General features: G+C 42.8%; 2 protein-coding genes across 4 annotated transcripts in view; both read right to left on the reverse strand.

Moving 5' to 3' along the window:
* The window catches only part of tnfsf10l (TNF superfamily member 10, like), a 46,253-nt gene extending 33,119 nt beyond the window's left edge, over positions 1-13,134 (reverse strand). For both annotated transcript variants that reach the window (XM_079184793.1, XM_079184792.1), the window contains exon 1: positions 12,653-13,134. In XM_079184793.1, coding sequence (XP_079040919.1) covers positions 12,653-12,868 — 216 coding nt within the window. In that variant the 5' untranslated portion in view covers positions 12,869-13,134. The remainder of the gene's footprint in view (positions 1-12,652) is intronic.
* A 7,011-nt stretch (positions 13,135-20,145) lies between these two features.
* Positions 20,146-24,043, reverse strand: LOC306714436 (uncharacterized protein). Of its 2 annotated transcripts, none has more exons than XM_079184468.1 (2): positions 23,902-24,043; positions 20,146-21,510 (listed from the first exon to the last, which is right to left on the reverse strand). In XM_079184468.1, the coding sequence occupies exon 2, from the start codon at positions 21,502-21,504 to the stop codon at positions 20,734-20,736; it is 771 nt and encodes a 256-aa protein (XP_079040594.1). In that variant the 5' UTR covers positions 21,505-21,510; positions 23,902-24,043; the 3' UTR covers positions 20,146-20,733. The 2 variants fall into 2 exon arrangements, with proteins under 2 accessions (XP_079040594.1, XP_079040595.1); XM_079184469.1 differs by having other exon boundaries at positions 24,009-24,027.
* Positions 24,044-25,605: the final 1,562 nt, after the last annotated feature.

A 25,605-nucleotide genomic window follows, 5' to 3' on the forward strand; every position in this document is an offset into this window, starting at 1 on the left:
GCGTCCAGCTTAAATAAAGTTTGAAGAAAGGGTGGACCTGCCTGCTGATATTCCGGTCATTTCTTCCTTTTCTCTTTTAACTTCCTTGTCGCCCGTAAAGACAATTGAGAATCCTGCTGTTTAGGTTGATACAAAGTTTCCTGTAAACGGTTTATGGGAGTGTGAGCTGCCTTATCTAAGTTAGTGGCACTAGGAATTAAAGAGCCGACCGTAAAAACTTTCACTCTCGTTCCAAGGGTTAAGTTTCTGATTCCTGTCATCTGGCTCGAAACGAGGAAGAGGAAAAAAGAAAAAGACGAGAGCAAGAAAGAGGTCAGGACTTTCCAGTTAGTCTCAGTCACCTGTGCGCAAATACCGACGAAAGAAAAACGCTCCGGGCGACGAGGTTGATGTGAGAGAGACAAAGAAAGATTTAAAAGGAGGATAGATGAGCTGCTGCCAAACTAATGGAGCAACTCAATCATTTCCAAGTTTAACAAATGGAACTTCAAACGCATTAAGGGACGACCGGCAAATAGTGCACCGAGTAAAAAGTAACACATAATATAAGTAAACACACCCAGGCTGTTATCAAGGACACACCTGGCTTTTCTCTTTCAGGCCTTTGTGTCGTCTATTTTATCAGCGACACCTGCTAAATATTAACCGGTCACAAGAAGAACAATCCGATTGGCAACCTGGTGGATTGTGGGAAGAGAAACCGATTCAGACAGAAGAAAGCTGCTTCTCCTGACCCATCGGGTCCCGTTGACGTTGATGTAATCTGTCCTGACGTGTGGACTTCTATGCCAGCTGTGAATTGAGGCTAATGGTCGCTCCGTGCCAACCGAATCCAAACAAGGCGAACAGCTGGAGATCATTAGTGGTCCGTTTAGGTATCCTTCAGGTATTTAGCTGTCGCTCTGATAGGATTAACAACTGGTTTTAGCTTTCGTCCAATGAGCCACTTAGCAAGTCTGCCTCTTACAATAACACTTTAATTCCAGATGATATTTTCCACCACCGGATGATCACATTTGGGAAACTTACAGCGTGGAGACGAAGGTGAACGCTCGACCAAAGGAACACACGATGCGGTTGAAGCGGTTTTAGGTCGGCGTGCTGCTGTGGGGTCCTCTGGGTGCTGGTGGGTGGGCAGGTCCAGCATGGGTGGGCAACAAAAGTCTCAGTAAATGTGGTTGTGTTTGTGCAGCTATGACTCAAGCGAGGCCTTTACAAGTGTTATTGTTCTCAGAGATTGCAGCCGATCTGTGTTTTCTCTGGTGGGGACCAGACGTTCCCACAAGAATGCCCATGAATGGTTATTTCTAAGACAAAAGGTTAGAATTATTTTTAGAAATGTAAAAAAAAACAAGGAAGGAACTAGTGCTTACCGATGCATTTGATGTTCATATAATGCTCAACATGGCAAAGTTAAAACAAGCAGCCAGAGAGGAAACATAAGGTTGTTTTCTTTATATTATACATAAGGTACAAATAATATAGTAACTTATTTAGGGTCATTGTACCAAAACAAGTCCAAATATTTGAGCAATTTTCTCAAAATGACATACTTCTTCTACACAAAACACTTAATATACAAAAAAATGTATGATCGCTTATGTTTACGTGAAATTTTAAGCTTCAGTTTCCTGCGTTACTATGAAATATTCAAACTAAATGCTAATATCTGTAGAAGGATATCTATCATCAGGGGTTGTAACACTAGAAAAAGAGTCACCACTGTAAGGAGCGATTTAAACATTTATTAGAAATGCTAATAATGCAGATAACTCTCAAAATGACAGCGAGGTCAAAGGTTATCGTGAGCCGTCACCGTGACTGATCACGAGGCTCCGAATCCTCTTTGAAAGTCTCGTGAGCGATGTTAAACGGTTCGGACGGGTCAGGAAAAAATTAGTTAACTCCCATTATGGAGACTCAAATTGAACGGATCCCCTTCGTTTCCTTCATTATCTAAAAACGTGTTGCTCATTTCAGTCGTGACTTGAATCGGTCGAGCTTCGTTCGGTGAGAAAACAGATTGATTTGCAGCATTTAACGCGGCTCAAAAGGCTTTTTCGGCGGCTGCTATCTGTTAGCGTGTCGGCCCTTTTTTTAATGCATTTAATCAAAGCCATCATCACGCATTTTGTGCAGCGTGTTGAGAAACATCTTGAACGTCTCATGAGCGCTGCCTTCGCTTTTTTTTGCCAACTCCTAAAAAGGAAAAACCTGTCTGCAATCTCCCCGATGGGATTCTTTGCTACTTATTCTGTTATCTGCCAAAGAAATACCTTTCGCCTCTCTGAGAATCTAAAGCAGGAAGTTAATCCGGTTCTTACTGTCGACTAAACTCCGTCCACGAAGATCAGATGGATTACCATGAAATCTGGTGGAGACGTTCACGTCCCCCGCAGGATGATTAGCAACTTAACTTCAACATTCTGCCCAAGAAGTCTCAGAGAAGTCTTTGTCCTCAACTAAAATAAACCATTGTGACTTAAAAATAGCCTTTTCAACCTCTCGTGGTCACAATCTCCATTTGTCTCAGCTATCCCGCTCTAGTCATAATATTTTGGAAGCAACAAAGCCTGAGATCTGGGGGGGGGGGGGGGGGGGGGGGGGTTTCTTCTTTCTTTTTGGACGGCAGAGAAACTCAATACTCCATCAGACACATGTTTTCATAACCTTTCATACAAGATGTTTATCTCCTCACACAAGGGGCCAAGACATCAGTGTGCAGTAGCTGGACTTCTGTCGTTTTAGTCCAAACAAGTACAGTATGTTGGCATTTATGTCCTCTGGGTAAACGGTGATTTGGCCAAACTCCTGTGTGGACGTTGCACATCGTCGTTCAAACATAGATGTCTAGTTTAGTGACATCACCTCCGTCTCGACCTCTCGAAACAGGAAATATAAGACTTACAAGATTTACATTTGCATCCTAATCTTCTAAGTGGGCCTCCAGGCCCCGAAGCAGAACCCAGTATTTGGCCTGTTGTGCCTCTAATTACACACTTCATTATACTATTTTAAGTTGGCACTTAGGCAATGTGTTAAACTCCTGTGAGGTCAAACGTTTAATAGTGCTGGTCTATAAACACACATTTTCTTGCGGTTTAACTGGTTGAAAACTCTTCGTTCACTATTGTTCGGCCTATTTTTCCACTGATTTAGATCCTCGCCAGCTACGACTGAGCTTTAGTTTAAGACGCCTTGAATTCCAGAGGCCGATGATTGCCTTCTTCTCATCAACGATGACTCGTTCTGACGCAGATCTAAACAACATCAATTGTCCGACTCGTTCGTCCAACTTCTAATCTAAACTGTTACGGCTAAAGTTACGGCGCCGTGATTTAGCGACGGAGCCAACGTCTGAAACTCTCCAGACTTTTAACCAAAAAACTCAAAGTCTTCCCTCCTTTTCCCAGAGCTTTTCTTTTAATGAAGGTTTTCCATTCAGCAGCTGCAGACGAAGCCAAATCCCCGCTCAGGGTTTGATTCACCGAGTCACGGATGACCTGCGATCGCCCCAAGAACCTAACAAGCCTCTAACCACTCAGTGTTACGTTGTGAGTCGCTAAGCCAAAAAAACTAACGGCGGTCTGGAGCTCGACGGAGGGCTGAGGAAGTGAAACATCAGCGATCATGTTTTTCTGTGGCTTTCTCGGATCTATACAAAAGCGAGCGATGATGGGCTTCGGGTATGCTTTCATTAAAAGTTGTTCTCGACAGTGGATGAGACAAAGGGACGGCCAACACCGCGGTTCACGGAGGAGGCTGTGGAAGTGGGACACGAGTGGATGGAAAGATGGAAAAGATAATCTTGGAGGGAGAAAAGAGTTCAGTTCGGTTGTTTAATTGGTACAGAAATGAGAGCTGACGGGAGGGTTCTGTTACTGAGAGAGTCGAATGCTGATATCAGAGAGAGAACAAGCGTGTGTGTGTGTGTGTGTGTGTGTGTGTGTGTGTGTGTGTGTGTGTGTGTGTGTGTGTGTGTGTACTTGGATTGGACAGATTTTCAACTGACACTAACAAGCCCTCCTTCTTGTGCCCAGGACAGAGATGTGTGCCCATTCCCAGGGTCAGATCACGTTAGACCGACGAGAACTTTCCATCCAATCAACCACTAATCACACACACACACACACACACACACACACACACACATCTTTTCTTTTCCTAGTTCTGTTCTGTAACCACCGTGTGGCATTATCACCACAGCACAAGCTTGTTCTTTGCTAACAATTAACTGTATATTGGTTATCAATTAACCTGCAGAATGTTGGTTCTGGATTAACAGATTGATGGTTTGTTCTACACACGATGTCACATATAGTCCAGAAAACTTTGCTGTCACTTGAAAGGAAAAAAGTGAGAACCTGAAACCAAAGCTAACATCTAAATTGTTGAACTCGGGGAGTTTGACATGTGACATAACCTGAGTTGTGCGCTCAGTGATTCCAGGTGTTACAGGAGATGCAGCCTTTGATGGATAGTTTTTAAATCTTTGCAATATTGTATGAAAATTATCCTGCAAGAAAACCTGGCAAACTATGTTGGAATCACAAAGCAACCTTTAGAAAAACATCGAATACCAATTTTCCCTTTCAAATATCCTCGTCCCCCCCCCCCATAACTCAAACCCAACGTCTATCCTTGGACCGATTGGACATGTTCCAACAGGGCGACACAGCTCGCCTCTGCTTTGATACGATACGCACACACTGAGTCGGGGGGGGGTTTGGTTTCCATATGATGGGAGCCACATGGGGCTCCTACAGGGGAGATGTGAGATGAGGAAGGACGTTTCATTGGAGGAGGGGTCAACACATAGAAGAACGGTCCACGCTCCCATTTATATCCATTATATCTTTCACCATCTGTTTTCTGGCAACACCACCCATTTATTAAATCGCTTTCCAGAGGCTCATCTACCTGAACTCAATCATTCTGCACGGCGTCGTTTTTATTTTTTATTTTTAAAAAGCTGACGCGTCGGCTCCAAGGTCTGTTTTTACTAAACAACAAACCAACAAACTCTTATTTCAGGTTCAGATAGACCACAGTGTTTGTTGTTTCTTACTGTGGGGAAAGTATATCAGCTGTTTTTATTTAAATTCTTTTTATTATGATTCTGATAAAGTTGTTGGACTGATGAATTAAGACGTCTCTACTTCCTGTGGTTTTATGTTCAGCTCAGTAATATTTCACTTTCTTTCCTCCTTTTCGTCGCACAAGTCTTGATTTTTTAACCAGAACTTTCCTTCTAGAGCTGGAATGAGTCGTCTGACGTCTTTACTTTTACGTTTTTAACGCTTTATATCATTAATAGGAGTTTATCTTACCGGTTGTACTCGTCTTTCACCGTTTTATCACGTCTCTTTTTTTTTTTTTTTTTTTTAGCATGAGCGGGAAAAAATAAAATGTAAACAATCCGAAACAGAAAGCTTTCACACGCACAGTTCATTACATCACTACAGGGTGTCATCAGCCGGAGACGGTGACTCACAAAAAGCTGACACGAATATATGCAGAGCACAGATATTCAGCTGACTCAGCAGTCAACGCGCTATGAAGATATCTCATAAGAGTGAAAACAGGTGCTGCCATGTGCACAGACAGCGGCACCGATATCAGTCACACCGCATGTAGCAGACGTCCATTAGCGCCCCAAAATAGCTCATCAGCGCTTCATAGCCGTGTTGACTGAGCACACAAGAGTGATAACACAGTGCCAGCTGTAGGCAGACACACACAGCTGTAGCCACATCCTAATGAGCATTCCAACGTGGGAACACAAATATCCTGTTTTCACGTGTCAAGCTGCTGAACCAAGGTCGTGTGTGTGTGTGTGTGTGTGTGTGTGTGTGTGTGTGTGTGTGGATCTGCAGTCCATCAGATGACGTAATGCACAGCAACAGACTCCTCTCCCGTCCTCGCTTATTTATTTTTTTTACTTACGAATGATCTCTGTGTTGCAACTCTCCATCTTCCACCATTTATGAGACACTTTGTGGTGAGGAAACACCATGTTTGCTAACTTTTATTACCTCATTTGCTAGAAATCTTGTCTCGGGGGTCCTTAACATTTTTATGTGAGGGGGGGGGGGGGGGGGGGTTAGATATTACAGAAACAGGAAAGATTGGGAGCAAAGTTGATGCGCACAAAGGTTGCAGATTAAGGCTCAAACACACAATTTTAGATTTTTAAGAGCAAAATAAATGTCTGCTTCTGGGTGCTGCGTGCACACTGTAAAAGACATGTTTTGTTAAAACTTTTAACTTCTTAAATTCTCGACTTTCCCCCTTTATGTTTATCTTTTAGAAAACACAGTATTAGATCAGATATATTCATAACACTTCAAGTATTCAAACCCAAGATGCCAACAGCTATAACATTTATTCAAATTTAAATATACTGGATTTCACACATTTGCTTTAAATTGAAGCTGACATATTTGGTCTTTTGGGAGACTTTGGGGAATTTGAAATATAGAACTTTGGGTTTAAATCCTGCTCCAATGCACGACATGAGTTTGTAAAAAATAGGAGCCACAGAAGACTTCATCAGAGTTTAAATCTTTAAGTATTCTGATTCACCATTTGCTCTCAATTTCACACCGTTTCCCCGTCAGGAGGAGTACTTCTCAGCTTGTGAAAACATTTGGGTTTTGTCTTGTTTGGCTCGAAAGGGAGCTTTCAAATGTTTGGAAAAAGGCAAAGAAATGTAGGATCCAGTTCAGGTTTTAAAAGTCTAATTAAAGAACCTCATCATCAAGTGTAATCATCATCATCATTAGCAGGAAATCGAATCAGGACGTGCCTTTTTGTTGGTTTAACGATGACATGTATCAGACAATCGGAGAGCTTCGCCCACCAAACTTAAGGGGATTCCGCAACACCTCGTCAATATACCGACGCTTAACCGTCAGTGCTCCTAAGATCCAAACTGTGATGCTCTAGGTTCCCCTTCCAGCGTTGCTACAACGACCTCTAACAAACCTACATATCCTGGATTCGGACGGGCCAATCACAACCGTGTATCTCCAAGTTTATTGTCCAATCTTTGAACAGCAACAACAACGACGAGTGAACAGTCTGTTAGCACGTTAGCACGTTAGCAGAGCGGCTGCAGTAACAACAGGTCTGTGCGTGCGTTTCTGCTATGACGAGTGTTTACAAGAAACGTCTGCACGTCGCGCCCAAATATGAAGAGCCGACCTTAAGACTGCTTCTGGCTGAGCTGGTTTTGTTATTATTTTTTTTCCAACTCTTATTATTGTTTTAGCAACAAAACCACGGAGATTCTTCAGAGTTTTATCTTTTATATCTGCAGAGAACACCTTTGAGCCGTATTGCTCTGATAACGTTGACTCTAATATGAAACACTAGCGTACGTTCTGTTTGTTTCACTGATCAGAGGAAAGAAATAAGAGTCTTAACTCCACCTGAATGCATTGATTTAGTCTCATTTATAAAGTAGTTAACATGTGTTTGTGTTTTCAATAAAACATGCATAAAACAAACGTACATCTCCTCTAAATGGCAGTTTGGAGGATTGTAAATTAAAAATCTTTAATAAAGTGTCGGTTACTCTGGGATTACTCAGTTGTCAGTTTTGGCCTCGTCGTCTTCATTGAGACATGAAGGCGAAATAAGGCCAAGTATATGTCTTTCACCTTCTCCCATTAACCGTGCCTTGTTCTTTTTGTGTGTTACACCCACATAAACACCTCGAGTAACTCTGGAGAGCGGCCCAGGGCCTGTTTAGATGCGCGCACACACACACATCCACTGCCAAAGAATCACTTAACGTCTCCGCTCCTAACCTCCGTAAAAAGCAAAAGAAAAGAACTGCTTGTGTGTCACTCCTGAAAAATTCGTCCTCCCTCCCCCCAAGAGCCCTAAAACTGACTGTAACTCGATTCTCCGATTTGGACTTGAACCATAACACACAGAGACTGCAGGGGGGGGGGGGGGGGGAGACAGGGAGAGAGAAGGAAAGAAGGAAGGTGTGAGGAAGAGAGAGGCCGGAAAATGTGTATTTTGGCAACGGAGTCTGGTGTTGGAGGTTTATATTAGAAGCTTTAAATTAAATCTAAATATTTGCAGTGTGGGACATGATTTGAGTCTAAATTGGTATCTGATGATGAAGACATCCCCCCCCCCCTGTAATGCACACGTGTTGCATGACCCCCCCCTCAGCACACACAGCCACTCTTGCTATACGACATCCATTGATCCTCTAAGAGTAACGCCGACCTCCACCTCCACCAATAAAACCCGATCCAGTGTGAAACGCTGGGATAAATACACCGCAACAGGCCTATACTGTTCTATACGGCGCTATAGGAGGTAGCGGCGGACATTTCTTGGCAACAACAGCTGAGGCCACACAAGGAGGGAGGACTGAGAAATGACTGTGTGTGTGTGTGTGGATGGAGATGACCACCAACGCTATTTTCTAGCAGGTATCTTCGCTCCGCGTGCAGACGTTTTAGGTCAGCAGGGAGCTTTTCTTATGATGTTATGTCACAATAAACACTTAGGCAGCGACCGAAGAAGCAGCGGAGGTCATGTGAGGCAATTCAAGCGATATGTGGACCGGTGGTTAAAGAGGCGACAACGATGGATCGATTCTAGCCGAGGGACGTTTGTTGCATTTCATCTCTCTGCTCGTGTTTCCTGTCTGGCTCTTTGTCAGGCGTTGTCTTTATAAAGGGAAATCCCACAGAGGAATCAAAGCAATATTTGTTTGCAGACATTATTGACACGTACACAGATTTTAACTCTTAAATAAAGGGGATTTCTGTCTTGATTTGACAGTAAAATGTAGAGTTAAAGTTGAAATACGGAGGTTGACCATAGACTGTATGTAGGAAGTAGACGTATTCACTGTGACGTCACCCATTGGTTTTTGTGGACTGCTGTTTTTGAAGCCTTGAGTTGGGCATTTTGGCCGTCGCCATCTTGGTTTTTAGCAACCAGAAGTGACACCAGAGGGTGGAGCTAAGTACAACCGAATGAAGACATTTCTAGGCGACCAACATGTTACAGTTCATGAAGTGAAAACACACTGTGAAAGTGGTAGCGACCTGTCAATCACAAAGTAGCCCCGCCCCTAAAGCATCCCCTGCTTTATGGTCTGTTTGACTCTAAATGGACCATCATTTACTAAATGAACATCATGCTGTATTGAAGAAGACTTGAAACTAGAGATTGAGACCATAAACTCATGTTTACAATGTTTACTGAGGTAATAAATCAAGAGAGAAGTAGAGTCATTTTCTCATAGACTTCTATACAACCAGAGGAGTCGCCCCCTGGTGGACACTAGAGAGAATGCAGCTTTTGAACCTGATTACAAATGCCACTTTTGGAGGGCAAATGTCTGCTGGATCTCTAGCTGTAAATAACTGTACATTTTGACTATGAATGAATCTGCTAATTGCTTTATCGATCTGTCTGTTAATCATTTTGTTAACAATAAGCGTTCAAAATGTAATTATTTGGTTGTCAAAGAACTGAGGCGCTCTAATAAGGCTGGTTACCTTATCTACGTCATAGTGTAACTTCAGCCGAACTCTAACACCTTATCTAATGTAAAATCTGTCTCTTTGTGGACCTGACAAATTTGTTCTATGCCTGGAGGTTTTCATGCTATCACAAAGATAACGGCGTACGATCACACACGTCAAAACACACTTAAATCACACAAACACAGATAGAAAAGACCAAAAAAAAAGACTTTTTGGGGGTGGCTAAACGGACCACACACTCTAAGAAACATCCACAGTCAGCTCAAACTTCTTCTGTGTGAGTCAGACCACACACACACACACACACACACACACACACACCAGGTGTATTGTTGCATGTAGGGGTGAGTCAGCCTATCTGTGAACCCAAACAATAATAAAGTGGACCGGTGAAGTGTGAGGAATGGAATGCCAATCACACACACACACACACAGAAAACCCCCGTTTTAATGCAGATTAAAAGATGCAACATTGCAACTGAAACTCAGCTGATATAGTTTCATCTCTTCGGGCTGCAGCTAATATGTACTTTACTGATTATTTCGTTGTCATTGGGAGCGTCGTAGCGGGCTAACTTGTATATGAACTAAACAGACTTACGACAAATCGTGGACTCACTGAGGTGAGGACTAAAGCGATGATTGACAACTTTGTTTTGGCTCATTGTATGTAACCGGTGTAGCATTAAAGCACGGTGGAATTAGCAAGCTAGCTAAGTAGCTCGCACACAGCTGGCTAGTAAGCTATCTTGCTAATTCCACCGTGCTTTAATGCTACACCGGTTACAATGAGCCAAACAATGGGCACTTTATGGCCCCACTTACATGCGTTGTCGCCATGACAGCTAACAACAATCACCATTGTCTTTTGTCCATTCTCCTGTTCTATTTCTACCTATCTTTGCAGCTAACTGCTAGGTTTTCCTGCTCTTACCTCGGGAACATAAACCATCTGAATGGGCTCCTTTTGCCCTTTTCCTGTTTCAGTGTTTGTTAATGCTTCAGCTAACAGGAAGTTAAACTTGGGACCAAAGCTGTTGTCCTCGCAACAGAACGCCAATGACGCCAATGAAAAGGTCTATTATTCCTCTAAACAGGACATCGGTCTTGAGTTCAGTCTCTCTGCTAGACGACTGTGAGCTGTGACTCAACCACTGGGTTTAATTACGCCTCCGGGGTTAGAAATGCAGACGCATTTCTCAATCTGTCCGCGCGTTCACATCTAAATAAACCGGTTTGCACAAACTGCCTCATCCAGACACGAGAACCAGCGGGAAACATCCACCCAGAGCTTCTGTATTGAGGCTACATGTGTGTTTGTTTGTGTTTGTGTGTGTGTGTGAATGCAGCAGCAGCACCGGAGCGTTCCTCATTGTTCCTCATTGTTCCTCATTATGCCCCGTTCATTTGTTCCGAGCATCTTTTTTGTCTCCACCGGCCCAGGCTGTTAGGGGTGGTGACTCCACTGCGATTCACAGAACATGGGGCCTGTTTCCAGATTTAAAAATAGCCGGCCTCTGCTTGAGAACGGGGGGATTCCCAAATCCTCGCCATGCAGACGATACAGAGCTCCGTGTTTTCCCCCTCCGGTCTCCCTCCGGTGTCATCCCTAAACTATTCCTGATGCAATTTCCTGCCGGCTCCGACGCGTCGAAAAAAGAAATCTAACCCAGAGATGGAGCTGGAACTTAACCTTTTGACTTCCCTAATACATCGAAGTATTCACTTATGATCTAATGCAATAAAGCACGTACAATACATTTCTATAACGGGCTCCGCTGATGCACAGGATCTGTTGCTTTCATGCCAGGAAGTAAATTGGAAGCAGGCAAGTTCCTCTCGTGACAGGACAGTCGTGTAGAAAAATTAATTTAGAATTTCTGACGCAAAAAAGGTCTAATGCATGATTTAAAATCAGTTTTCATCCACATGCATAAATCCTTTCATTAGTTAAGACAAAATCACATTCTGTTATAGTTTGCTATGTAAGGCAGTGAGTCATAACGTATATGCAACCTGTATTTCTGTCTTCTTAACACAAAAGCATCTATTGATGGGGAGTAAAAACAATACGGCAAAGAGCGAAAGATACCTGGACTGTTTCCACTTGTTGCTCATTTAACGCTCTCTCAAAAGCCTCTGAAAGAAAACCTCGAGTATCATTTGTCTTCCTTATCCTGAAATAGGAAACACGTTCGCCTTTTCCAGCCGCCACACGATCCTGGGAAAGAGTGTCGGAGAGATGCTCAGATTTTTCTGCACTCATGAGGAGAAAGAGGCACAACCGGCTTCCATTCCCTGAGCAGTGGAGGAGCAGCGTTGCACTTTAAACTGGCCTCTCGCTGGGACCCGAGCATCGCTTTCAAGCTTCACCCACCGCCGATTTGTCAAAAAAGACCCAACATGTGCACTTCCAGCGAAGCCTCAGGAACCATATGCAGGGTTCGGGTTTGTGTGTGTGTGCCTTTAAATCACAGTAACTGTTCCTTAAATCCATAACAGAGCACAGAGATGTGATAGTGGACTTCTGCCTCGCTGCACTGAGCCACAGCTGTGGAAGCTGCTGATTTAATTTGGTGTTTCTCCCCCTAATGGGACGACACTCACGTGCACATCTGCAGCGGCACAGAGGATCACCCAGTGTTCACCCAGAGTGCAGCGATGAAACCTCAGCTGTGCGAATGTTGCAGCGGAGGACTTGTTGCTCTGGAGGTTGTAGAAATATATTTAGAAAGTGGATACAAAAAGGCTTGAATAAAAGCCCAGGAGGGTTCTCCCACCTCCATAACTGACCTGCATAGTTCACCTCTGCACACAACATCTGCAGCCGACTTAAAGGCAACCAGCACTACTTTCTACCCAAATTGCTCCAATATGTCCGCAGTTTAAACCCGTTTAGTTGGATAAACGCTGCCGGCTCATTCCCTCTCGTCTGTAGTGCTTGTAAACTCTGGATTGCATTGTTTCACAAATTCAGTCAGGCTGTTGTTCCGAGTGAGAGCGCGGGGACGAAGCTTCCACACATGAAAACTTTCCCTCACGCAAAAGCATCCATTTCTCGCTAAATCAGTGCGCAAAAGAGCGCATTCTATGCGGGGTCACAGCCCTCTTTAACAGCCAGCTCTTACCTGCGATATGGACATGTTCAGGTAGAGGAAGAGCCCCGTGGTGGAGGCGATCTGCAGCACCACCACCACGATCACCACCATCGCCACCCACATCTTGGACGGCGCCTCCCGGCGCCTCGTCCCGCTCGGCCCGCCGGCCGGGACCATCATGTAGGTGGTGGACTCGCTGCTCACCGATCTGAAATAATCCTGCTGCTGTGCGGTCGGAGCGGCCATGGCATTCCCGGACGCATGGGCAGACCACAACAACAACAAAAAGATCCGAGGGAGCAGCACAAAAAACGAGCTAGAAAAAAAAATGTGGAGCAGAGTTAGATCTCCATGCGTCCGCTGCTGCTGCCCACGATGGGGCTTCTCGTGAGGAGCGAGGGGAGGAGGCGCACGAGCTGGAAGTTTAAAAAGTTCGGATCTGTCCTCAGCTGCTGCGTAAAGCGGAGGTTCAGCCTCTGCCTGAAGCTGCTGAGGGAGGCAGCGGTGGACTGATGGGCTGCAACCGGGAGAGAGCAGCAAGAGGGGGCTGGCTTAACCTCTTCATCACCCTGGAGCTCTTTCTCTCTCTCTCTCTCTCTCTCTCTCTCTCTCTCTCTCTCTCTCTCTCTCTCTCTCTCTCTCTCTCTTTTTCTCCCTCCCTCCCCCACACACACTTTAAGTTTCAACAGTGCTCTCTCATGGGGCACTAATGCCACACGTTGCCAAAGCAGAACATTGCAAGAAAAGCAACAGCAGATAGATCATTTAAAGGGACATTAACATGTTTTCTTCATTATTTGTCCCATTGGAAAGTGACTAAAAACAGACATATTGTGCAGTTAATATCTCACATGTTATATTCTTTTTTTTGTTGTCGAATAGAGATTTCTTTGTCTTCTTTCACTATATGTAATTGCAAAGTAGAAACCTCTCCTGAGGACTTTGTTCAAAGTTAAATTGCTCATCGTATATGTCGTGATGTGCTTCTCTGATTCTTGTCCTGAGCCTCAGTTCCAGGATGAGCCGGCAGAGGGCGCTCTCTCTGCGTTTGACTCGTGACACCTCAGGACTTTGTAGCAAATCAAGAGTAGAATTAATAAAAGGTGACACAAAATTAATTTAATAACACTTCTGGAAATTTAAGCAAAGAAAGGACAATAAAATGACTCATTGTATCTTCTTAAATGAGAGTATTTCTTTCTCAATAAAAATAACGTGCATTTTCAGTTTTCTCACACTTTATATAAATTAATAGGTCAAATAATATTCAGATGAATCAATGAAACAGCTTTTTGTTGCAATTTTATATTTTGAATAAAGAAGAAAATATTGCAAAATTCAATTCAAGGTGCCATTAAATAAAAAAAAAAATGAAGTACACAATTATCATTAACATAACATGATTGTTAAATACTAATATACAGTATTATAATTACATTTAGTGACCGTGCAGTGACCACACACTCGCTTTTCTTTTGGTCTTCATGGTTTATGGCTTCCTCTCTGGATTTCTAGATTTCCAGTTCTCTCTCTGTTCTCTCTCTCTCTCTCTCTCTCTCTCTCTCTCTCTCTCTCTCTCTCTCTCTCTCTCTCTCTCTCTCTCTCTCTCTCTCTCTGGTCTCTGAGCTGCTCTCTCCGGTGCTTGTGGTTTATTTTACAGCGTTACGGTGCCGGAGAGCAAACCCTTTTCCCCTGATGTCCTCCAGACCGTCTCTGAGAAACAAGTGTAGCTGCGATCTGACTTAACTTTCCAAAAACATCACAAAGCTGCACACAGGCCGCTGACTTTATTGTGGGATGAGATGAGACCTCATGGAGAGATAACTGCATCTAGATTGTATTGCTGCAGACGGCGTATTGCTGTGTGCCCTGTAAAGCCTCCTTCCTGTCTTAAATCACCACCAAACGGAGCACTGAGTCACAATCATTTTTTCCCACACTGTGTTTACAGTTCAGCTCTAAACCAGTAGTTCCCCAACTTTTCTTTAGACCATGGCGCCCCTTCAAAGGAAGGTCTTTTCTTTCTTTCTTTGTCATTGCACCACAAGCTAGATATGACATCACAGGGCTGACGCAGACAGACAACCCTTCACGCTCACATTACGAGTCAACAAATAACCAAACCTGCATGTCTTTGGACTGTTTTGGAGGAAACTGACACGTTGAGAACATGCAGAAGGTCTGACGGATGCTGATTTACGGATTCATATTTAACTGATCAATAGCTACAAAGTACGTAAACATATTGAATGTATTTCTTTCATTTTCTTCTAAATTAGAATTAGTTTGGTTATTTAGGTAAGGTGTATAAGGACAAACAAACAAAACCCCCAAAAAAGGTTGCAAGCATGACGGTTTCTTATCTTGTTTTCCAACGTGATCCTTGCTCGTCAAATTTTGCCGCACATTTTTAAACAGCGACAGTTTTCGGCTACAGTTTTGAGCTGCAGACGTAACGTCACACGACTCAGTGACATAGGGTAACGTCCAGGCGGCAACCTCTGCATTCTCTCGACTGACCACCAGGGGGCGACCCCTCTGGTTGTATAGAAGCCTCTGAGAAAATGACTCTACTTCTCTCTTGAGGCTTCACAACCGAAGTCGACAAGTCAATGGGTGACGTCACGGTGACTACGTCCACTTCTTATACACAGTCTATGGTAACGTCGTGTGTACAAATCCCTCAACTTTTTGGTTTCACATGAACGCCGGTCCCCTGAGTGAAAGTCCTGCGTTGGTTTGTACTCCTTTGATGGAGGCGGGGACTTTCTCTCTTGTCCGTTACTCTGAGGGTCTAATCATGACGCGGTAGGGTTTTTACATTGGAGTTAGTTCAAAGCCTGGTGCGTCTCGTGCAGACCGCTAAAGGGTTCATTGTGCGTTGGTATCAAGACGGCGAGGGAATTTGACATTCTGGAAGTGAGACCAGGCTGTGTTTTCATATAAACCAGGGATCAGAGAGACCGCACACATACATATGATGTCAGTTAACCAGCAATACCACAGTTGATTTGTGATCCACCATGTCAAATTCCTTCCACAAGCAGCCAAAAATCAGAACGTTAAGCCGTTAGTCAAGTAGTCCGACTTTAGTTTTGTTGTTTTTTGTTGTTTTTAAAGATCTTGAGGCACCCTCGGCCCTTCTTCGAGGCACCCACTTTGGGAACCGCTGGTCTAAACGACAGCCTTTTTTTGGGCGTGTGCCCAGCGATCAGAGATGTTTACCAAGGATGGGAGGCAGATGAGCTTTGGTTCGCTTCCAGTCAGACAGCTACAGACCATCAGACTTTCTCTACTGCTCAGACTTTTGCTTAGATTCAAAAGGGAGACTTTTGAGAGAATCAAGTCTAGTTCAACACCAAGCTTTTTAGAATACGTGACACGTTTTTTGACCCTAGAGCTTCGACCCTAGAGCCAGCTCACATGCTCTAAGATTCTCAAGCGCTTTATGATCCATGAACGCCGGTGTGGTCCAGAAAAATGGTCTTGAGTCAAGTGAAATCCACTTGGGGCCTGCGCCAGATGTTAAATCTATCTGTTCCACTTGACTGGGACTTGACATGCCCAGTACCATGCAGCGGTCTGCAGGTGAGACTGAATACAATTTGAACTGAAATAAATATTTTTAAAAAAACAGATGGCTAAATCAATCCACAGCAGATGAAAAGAGATCCAAATACTTTCCGTGTACGGTTGTTATATTGGATTTGAGGTCTTTCTCTGGGGGATATTTCAACACCTCAAGGTCATAAACTGCCAAATCTCGAGCAACCATTGCAACAGGATGATACTTAGCACCTGCACGGGCGCCTCTAGCCAGAGGCGCGCATGTACAACTATCCCAGTGAGATGTGCAAACATGAAAGTTATTCTTTCTTAAAGCTGTGGCTGACTTGCTGTAGAATTAGTTTTTTTCTGTCAGAGAAGAAACTGTCTTGTCAGCGACAAGTTTTCACCTCTTAATTGTGAAAATATATATTTCATTCATATCATTTCATACTCTGGTAACCAGATGTCATTTGCAGTGCCAGCGGCATGTCTGTCTGTTGCTCCAACACTTTGGTCCAGACTTTAATATCTCACCAACTGTCATCAAATTTGGTGCAAACAGTCGTGGTCCCCAGAGGACGAATGCCACAGACTTTGGTGATCCCCTGACCTTATCTCTAGCGCCACAACAAGGAGGCTTTCAGGGGAAATTTGCCATCAAATGTGCTACAAACGTTTGCATTACCGACAGGATGTTTGTGTTAACCTGTGATCCCCTGATTCTCATCTAGTGCCATCGTCAAAACCCAAATATAATGACCAAATACCTGTAAGATTAACATTCCCATCAGCCTGTGCTGTACTTTCCATTTAGTGCTAATTAGAAAATATTAGCATGCTAAATAAGATGGAGAAAATGGTGAATACTGTCATTGTCGCTGACTCTTTAGCCGCTATTCAAGGGCTATACATTCTGAAAAAACATAACAAAACATAATCTTTCTTCTCTCAGTAAAATAAGAAGGTTGAGCATGGATTCTTCACTCTGCAGGCTAATCCCTCTCAGATTTATGAATTTGGAGCCGGTAGCCGATGGTTCCCTCGTTGAATAGACCCATAGGTGCACTCTTGTAGCCACTTACACTGACGCTGAAAATAAGTATCAGACACGAGTCAAATAGCAATTCCAGATTTTTTGTTTGTCAGTTTCTCTGGCTGTGATATTTTGTAGGAAACTCGAGGCCGCTGCACACGATTATTTTCTGGCAATGACTTTACATTTCAAAACTGGACGCTGCAATAGAACATCTGTTGGTTAAACACATTGCTCAAGGGCACGTCAATGCAATTTGAAAGGAGGGCATCACTTTGCCAAACCGTCAAACGCACTGGAGCCTGCAGCCCTGTAGCCACAGGCAAGTTTCTATAAAGTTACCATCTCTACTATGTGGCAGCAGGTACGGCGACAAGCAGTCATTGTATTTTTATATTTGCTAACAAATTCACTTTAAGAGCTTTGTAAGGTTAGTTAAAACTGCTTTAAATATCACAATGTATAGCAAACAGTGATTGTTTTAAAGATTCAAACTGTGAACTTTTTGTTAACTTTGTTTTTGTTTCATATTTTAGGATCTTATTCAACACAACAGCTTTTTTTTTAACAAATAACCTGGCAACCTCATATGTCAGAGGAATGAAGTGAAAACTGGAAAATGTCAAAGTAAAAGGCGCCTCAAGATGGAATTAATGCAGCATATTTGAGTGAAACCTAGAATAACAATCTGAAAACGAGCTGTTTAACTGGCCGTACATTGACGGAGAGGAGTTGCCCGATACGATCACATTACAGCCGGTTTATTGGCCGCCGTCTCCTTGAACACTGGACCAATTTCCAAAATTCCTGTCCCCATTCGTCACTTCGACACAAAAACATAGTTTTCTAGGTTAAACAATACCTAAGTTACCCTTTAAGTCCTCTCCGGCTCCGTGATAAATACTTATTATGGTGACGTGTGTTGTTGGTTTAGATATACTCTTTACATCTGGTGCACAAGCGCCGTTTGGCTCACATGAAGGGTGAATACGTTTAATTTAGGTGGGTTTACCCTCCGCTAGAGCAGACAGAGATGAAGTACCTCTGCTATGACTTTCCCATTATAGTATGTAGAAAAACCCCCCAGCTATACATCCTCTGTGTGTCATCACGCCTCCTCCCTCAGTCTCCCTCTCTTTCTGGCAGCCAACCACCTGACAACACAACAAGCATTTCTCCAGATGTGTGTGTGTGTGTGTGTGTGTGTGTGTCCTCGGACGCCACAGCTGTCCACCCAGCCCTGCAGCTTGTGTGTGTGTGAAGTCGGTCAGTGTCCCGTGGTGAGAAAACATAATGGTGATCAGCAGTGGGAGTTAAAAGTTCAGACTAAGCATTCCATGACATATTATGTATCGGAGCCAAGGGACTCTCACACACACACACACACACACACACACACACACTGCCGACCGGTCAACGTGTGTGTGCGTTTGGCTCTGATCGTGTGCATGTGTGGTTCAAATTAACGGTGACAACAGTCAGAATGCTTTAGATTTAGACATTTGTAAACTAACAATACATTCCAACAAGATTAAGAGCAAGTAGCCACGCTAATGTTGCTAATGCTAACATCAGCATGCTAAAATGCTCACAATGACGATGCTAACACGCTGATGTTCAGCAGGTTACGTTTAACATGTTCATCGTCCTGGGCCGGGTTCAGACCAACTTTGCGTGAGATTTAATTTAAATGAGACCAGTCCGGTGGTGCAGCAACGCACTTTGTAACGCGAATGCTTTATTTCTGTTAGCTTCCAGCTTCTGCTGCAGGAATGACTCCAAAAATCCAAGGAATGAGTCGGTAGTTTTGCACTTCTGGTTCCCTCGTCTAGAAGTCGATAGTTTTTTGGTGAGATGCCTGAAATAAAGTCTCTGTTGCCAACTTGATAGGTTTTCGTAGTCTTCGAATCCCATCCCTGGGTTTTATAAACCACTGCGCGGTGTGTTGGGGTCTATGAAGCCTTCAAACTCACAGATCTTCACTTGACCTCCTGGATCGTATGTCGTTGTGTGTATGCCACCAATGTAGCTCCTGCATAGTTTAAATCCAGAGCTAATCCCGGTCTGAAAACACCCACTTAGTGAAGCGCGTTAGCATGCTAATTAGCAGCAAACACAAAATACAACTGAGGCTGACGGGATCATCAAAGTCAGTCGGACGTCTACGTCTTGATTCTAAATGGAATGGATGTTTGTCCTTCTTCCATTATGTTGTCAATGATTAGTGTTCCCCAGCTGACTTTGTTTTTACTCCCACTCATCCCATCTGTGTTGGAGAGAGAGAGAGAGAGAGAAAAGTGCTTTTGTGTTTGCATGTAACGCACACATGCAAACATTAGACTGTCAACCTCTCTTCAATCTAAAAAAGTGTTTTTGAGTTTATGTGAGCAATAACGGATGACTTAGAACAATAAAACTTGTGTTCACGGTTCACTTAAGCTTCTCTTTCATTGAATTGGCATTTACTGACTGATGTGTCAGCGGCAGACTTTATTTCATTCTTCTGCAGGATCACATCCCTGTTGTGGATAAGCACCACGGCTGCCTATTCTCCTTGATCTGAACTCAATAAGTGAGTATGAAAATGAGTTCCTTTCGAGCCAGACTTCATCCCGGATGCCAGTACTCAGCTCAGTCCAGGGGACGAATGAATCAGTGAATCTATAAAGATTTCAAGGGGAAATAACCGAGTCACTTCCCAGCATCGCGCTCGATTAAGAAGCGCTGCAGGGCTCCTTTCACTTGTGGTCGTATATTCAAAATACTCAAACATCTACAATGCAATTTCATCCCTTGTCAGATTTGTGTGTTTCTAAAAGTAATCTCAGTGAAACTGAAAACAAAATGTGACCGGTGTTCCATGTCAGTTCATGACGGAAAAAGACAAGTGCAATACGTATTTAAAAATAAAGAATTTATTCTCGGTATTGAAAATATATGGGATCAATTAATAAAGCAAAATCGAGACAAACAACACAAGTTATCTACAATGCACATATATAAATAAAGCGTCAACAAACTGGCATGTTCACAGCAAAATAGCTTTTTTTTACCCAAATGTAATTACTCAGGATAACGTCACGCTCAACATACTCGTCCTGTGATACCATCTACAGGACATTTACAGTTATTTCAGTTGTATCCAAAACCATTACAGTTTTACTGCCAAAGTACTTTTTGTCCATCTTGGAATAAAACCATTACCTCAGGTTCCTCATCCAGCTTCTAAAATATCCAGCTTCCACAATAAACCTGTCATTAAAAGTGTCAAGTTTTTTGATGGATCTCTGGTCAGTTTATGGAATACAAAAGTAATATTTTACGATGAAACTCTTCTTCATCTGGATGAGCTTTAACCGAACTTTATTGAGAAGTTAAATGTAAAACATAAATCAGCCAATGTGACAAAATATTGCAGTAAACCACATTTTAATGAGAATCTCAGGCCGACTGGAGGTGACGTGTTGGTTTATTATTATTTTTTCTTGCCAGTCATCACAAATATGATCCCATTAAACACAATAAGATACTAGACGAGCGTTTTAGCTTCATCAAGGGAGGATGTGATGATGGTTTCAGCCAGTTGGTGGGCCAGTAGATGAAGCTCTTCATCCTCGGCTATCTGCTGTCTGTTAAAACCACTTAAGACCAAATCAATGGTGCGGCATGAAAGAGCCTCAGCAAAAGCCTCCATCTTGGCTCCACAGCGAGATCCTACTTCTAAATAGTCCCTTGCCAAATCATCCGTGGACAGCGAGCGCATCAGGTGCTCCATTAACTCCACCTGGGGGTCGCCGGCGGCCCCGTCCTCTTTGTCCTCTTCGTCCTCGTCGTCCTTCGGGGTCGGTGGAGGAGTTGACGGCAGGTAAACGTTTGCCAGGCCTCCTTTTAGCTTCCTGGCGAAACTGTGTCGGCTCCTTTCGAGCTCAGGGAGGAGAGGCGTGGTCGGAGGGGCGTCGGGGTAGTCGAGGGATCCCAAGATGGGGAGCCCCGGCTGGGACAGAGATGGGCAACAGTGCTGGGTGTCTTTGGAGGTCTGGATTTCTTTGCCTGGATTCATTTCTGTGGATCTTCCGCTGCAAGATTCATCCATAAAGGGCAGATTTTTAGCCTGTCCACCATCCATCTTTACCTCAGCTGAACTCTGGGAGTTCATCTCCATTTGCCTTTTAGATGACTGGATTATGTTCTCGGACATATTTTGGGCAAACTCCTCAAGAACCCCAATGTTTAGGTGGCTTCTCTTGAGGCCTTCAGGAGACGGCTCTTCCACCTTTTGATCAGCACTCACTGCCGGCATCGGATCCTGTGAGGACAAAAGAAATAATCTTCATAAAAGCAAAGGAAATATTGTCCTTCCTGGAGGCTCTTTTCTTTTTGGAAGAAGAATATAGTGAAAGCCAGGACAAGCCACAAGCACAAACAAGACTCCAATGATGGTTTGAACCGCTGCCTTGTTCCTATAATTAGTTCATTCTTTTTATTTTATTTTTATTAGGGTATTGTTTGCCAGCGTGTTCGGTCAAACCCAGGCCGGATGTAAATAGTCTCCCTAATTGATGCAGCATTTCCCTAAAAATAATAGCACTTTGCTCAACAGTTAAGTGCTTTCCAGAAAACAACAACAACAAAAGAATACAAAACAGACAACAGTGGGCTCGTAAATGATGCTAATGATGTGATCTGATTTTAGGGATTATTTTTAGCTGACTGAGATCAAATATTACATAAATATTGCTTTAGTCTCAAATATCCCTCTGGTCCTCACCTGTTTCAGATTAGAGAAGAAATCAAACTGAAGGAATGTTAAAATGTATAAGAAACGGTAGTAGTCTGGACGAATGTAAATAGAGGAAGAAAACATGTCGCTGACGGAACAGAAAGTCCCCTTTTGAAGCCTCAGATGGAGAGTAAGATGGAGGCCTCGACCACAGCCTGTCACCATATGAGCTGTACAGCCAGCCAGAATGTGACAGGCAGGAAGTACTTGCCGTCCACGGCGTCAACCTGACATTTTCTCTAAACTCGGTTTGCATCTGTAGTTAATGGAGATAGAGCTGGGTTTGATGATCGTCTCTTTTGAGTTGAGAAATATGGAAATGGAGCAAAGCAAATGTTACATGTAATGTGTTATGTTGTTTATCTGTATCCATTTCAACACGATGAAAAGGGGAAGCTTGGGACCGGTTTAAAAGCAACTTCTGGTTTAAAAGTGTGTTCGTGCAAACAGCTACAAATATGAAGTAACATAGAAACTAATTGAGTTGATACTCTATGTACAAATAACTATTTTTTTCTTTAATAGTTTTGGAATAGTTGAACTTCTAGTGGAAATAGTGAAAATTCTCTTATTTGCTTTCTTGGTGAGAGTTTGATGAGAAGATCGATACACGGTCGATATTAAGCTTCTCCCAACAACTGCCGCATAGCTTAGCTTAGCTTAGTTTAGCACAAAGAATGGGCAACGGCTAACACTGAACTGCTGAACACACTTCATCTTAAAAATAAACATTTCAGGTTAACATTTGCTAACTAGCTAGCATGAAATAGCAGACGTTGGCTAACATAATAGCAGTTAGCTATACTTGCTAACAACATTTCTATCGTTAACCTTTTTGTCTTAAAAGTTGTGAAACATCTAGCTAGCAGCTAGCATTAATGTCAACAAATAAGCTTATTTAAACTACTAAAAATATGTATTTTCACTCTTTTTTTTTTGTTTACCTCGCCTTGCTAACGTGACTTCATATCACCATTGCTAAGTAGGCTAGGTTGCATTTTAGGTTCTTTTTTGATTGAGAAACTGGAGAAGCAGATGAGACAGACTGTGATAAACTAATGTGAAACTGAACTTAACACCCTCAACAACTTCCCTTTCTTCTTCTTCTCTACTGTACAACTACTATAAAAAGAACTTTGTCCAATCCAGCCGTGGATTTCAGTGTTAGCATTCTGTGGCCATCTTGGGATCAAAATGATGGTTTAACTTGAGCATATCCAAGAATAATTTGATGCATAAAATATGTACATGTAACAAAAATGTCACCCAAATCAGGTTCAAAGCATTTTTTACCAAATGCAGTTTGAGTTTCCCTAAACTTCATACTAACAGTGAAACACGTCACAATATTATCCGGCCTTTTAGACCACAGCCGGAGTTCAAGGGGAGGACAAGAATGAGGCGCAGATGTGGAACAAATTACCGATTAAACAAAGAATGTTTTCTCTCGGCATGCAGTCTGATCTGGACATCCTGATGTTCATAACATGAGCATGCTACTTTATTCATGTGTTTTCTTTTAAAATCCTCTTTAAACAAAGTCTGTTGATGATGACGGTGCTGACTAACACACCTTGCAGTCTCCTGTAACATCCAATAACCAGCGCCTTGCCAAATGTGCTTTTTCTTCCACACTTATTTCAGTGTTTCTAATTAAATCCAAAGAGTAAGCCCTCCACAAGTTTTAGAGTAAACTTTTGCTCATGAATTACCAAAAACGTCTTCACACTGTTATCTTTTGTTTTCAACATTTCAAGATAATCTTTGTCAGCCCGAGAATAACTGCGGATAAGACCAGAGATTTAATGCCTACAAAAGTAGATAAAAAGGACAATATTTCAAGGATTCCTAACTGAAAAAAAGAGGCAAATAAACTTGCACATGAAGGATTATGAAGTACTCCGTGATTTACTATACCTGGCAGAAGGCAGAATTGCATCTCAAGGGCCAACTGGATAAGATTAAAGCCAAAAGTTACGTAAATGTACCACAAAATATATGAAAATAAGACACAGGAAACTCACCAGTTATTAACGGTGGCTCACTGTTTGGTCTCTTCGGTGCAAATGAGTTTCCACGGAAACAGGTTTGAAAGACGACTTTACCCACTTCCTGTTTGTGTGTGAGTGTGATAGTGTTTGTGTGTGTGTTAGTGATGTTGCACTGACAACATCAAACGACGTTTACAGAAAGTTACTCTGCCTGTTTTACTCTTTCCTTCTGTTCATGAGGTCAAAATGATGAAGAGATGGTCACGAGGGGAGGAAGAGGAAGAGGTAAAGCAACACAGATTCAGACCACTACCTCAGCCAAAGGGAATTTTAAATATGGCACTTTTTTTTCAAATTTGATGCACAACAGCCATGTGTCATTTTTTCTGTGATGCACTCCATCCACGACACCCCCGAATTCAGAGTTCAAATCTCACCCAAAGGCAGAATTCTTCTCAGCAGCTTCAACTAACTCCCAAGAATCATAAAACTATTCACCCTGAGTGAGAGGCGAGCGATCTGGATGCAAACTGTTGGCCTTTCCCATCTTGGACGAGGACGACAGGGAGTGGGGGAGATTAAATAAAAAAGCAGAATCAGAATCTGCTTTATTGGCCATGTGTGCGTACGCATACATGGAATATACAAATACACAAGGAAAATATAGAAACAAGGACACTAAAGACAACAAAGTAGAACAGAGAAACTAAGCATAAACATTTAACATTGAACTACTATGTACAATATAAGAACCCAATATATAAAAAGCGGTGTTGTGAGAGGATGTCGCTCTGCAGACTTCCTTTAAGACGCCAGATTGCACCGCGTGAAGCAATAACCATTTGTTTTGCTTTTGGACTTTAATGAGACGTGACGTGCATTTTTTTTAAAGGGAACATTCATAGATGACGATTAAAATGAACTCTCTTAACAAGAGTGAGATGGACTTTATGGACACACTTTATGGGCTCTATTCCCATTTTTTCAGACAAGAATCAGAGATGAATCCCCCAAAACTGCAAGCAGCTGGATGGATGTTATAGCTGCCAGCACCCCCCCGGTGTCCGTCCTCAAATGTGATGTAATGACCCTCTATTATCCAAACCGTTGCTGCAGTAACTCTGTGTTGTGCGCTCCCCAGTGGGCTCTTTCAGGGAATACCTATCGCCGTGTCAGTGAGCTCGTTCTTCAACACCATAATTTAAATAGATTTTAAGGGTCACTTCTGTCGGTGTATGACCGCCTAAAGGGAAATCACTGCATGACAGACCTGCGTTTCTCCAAGCATACAAAAACTGGAGCTTTTTGGAGCGTCCATGGTCTTCATCAAGAGATGGAATGTGCAGATGTCATGATTGATCAATATCATGTAATTTAAGCTGTAAAACACCACATTTTCTGTTCACGAACACATAAAACCTTGCATCTGGATACCTTAACTACAATGACTTTGCAGATTCTGAACATTGGCTTCGGCCCTTTTATGATTTAATTTGAATTACTTCATGGAAATTGTGTGTGTCTATAATTAACTCAAATGCAGCATTAAAAAAATGCATAAATAGTACAATAAATGTGGAAATATGTGTGTGATCATGTCTAATATATGTCTGTCCTGAATTAATAACCA

The sequence above is a fragment of the Pholis gunnellus genome (genome assembly GCF_910591455.1).
Source record: "Pholis gunnellus genome assembly, chromosome: 23".
Classification (NCBI taxonomy): domain Eukaryota; kingdom Metazoa; phylum Chordata; class Actinopteri; order Perciformes; family Pholidae; genus Pholis; species Pholis gunnellus.

Coding starts and splice junctions, on each gene's coding strand:
- LOC306714436 (XM_079184468.1), bottom strand. CDS start 21,504: ATGCCGGCAGTGAGTGCTGATCAAAAGGTGGAAGAGCCGTCTCCTGAA.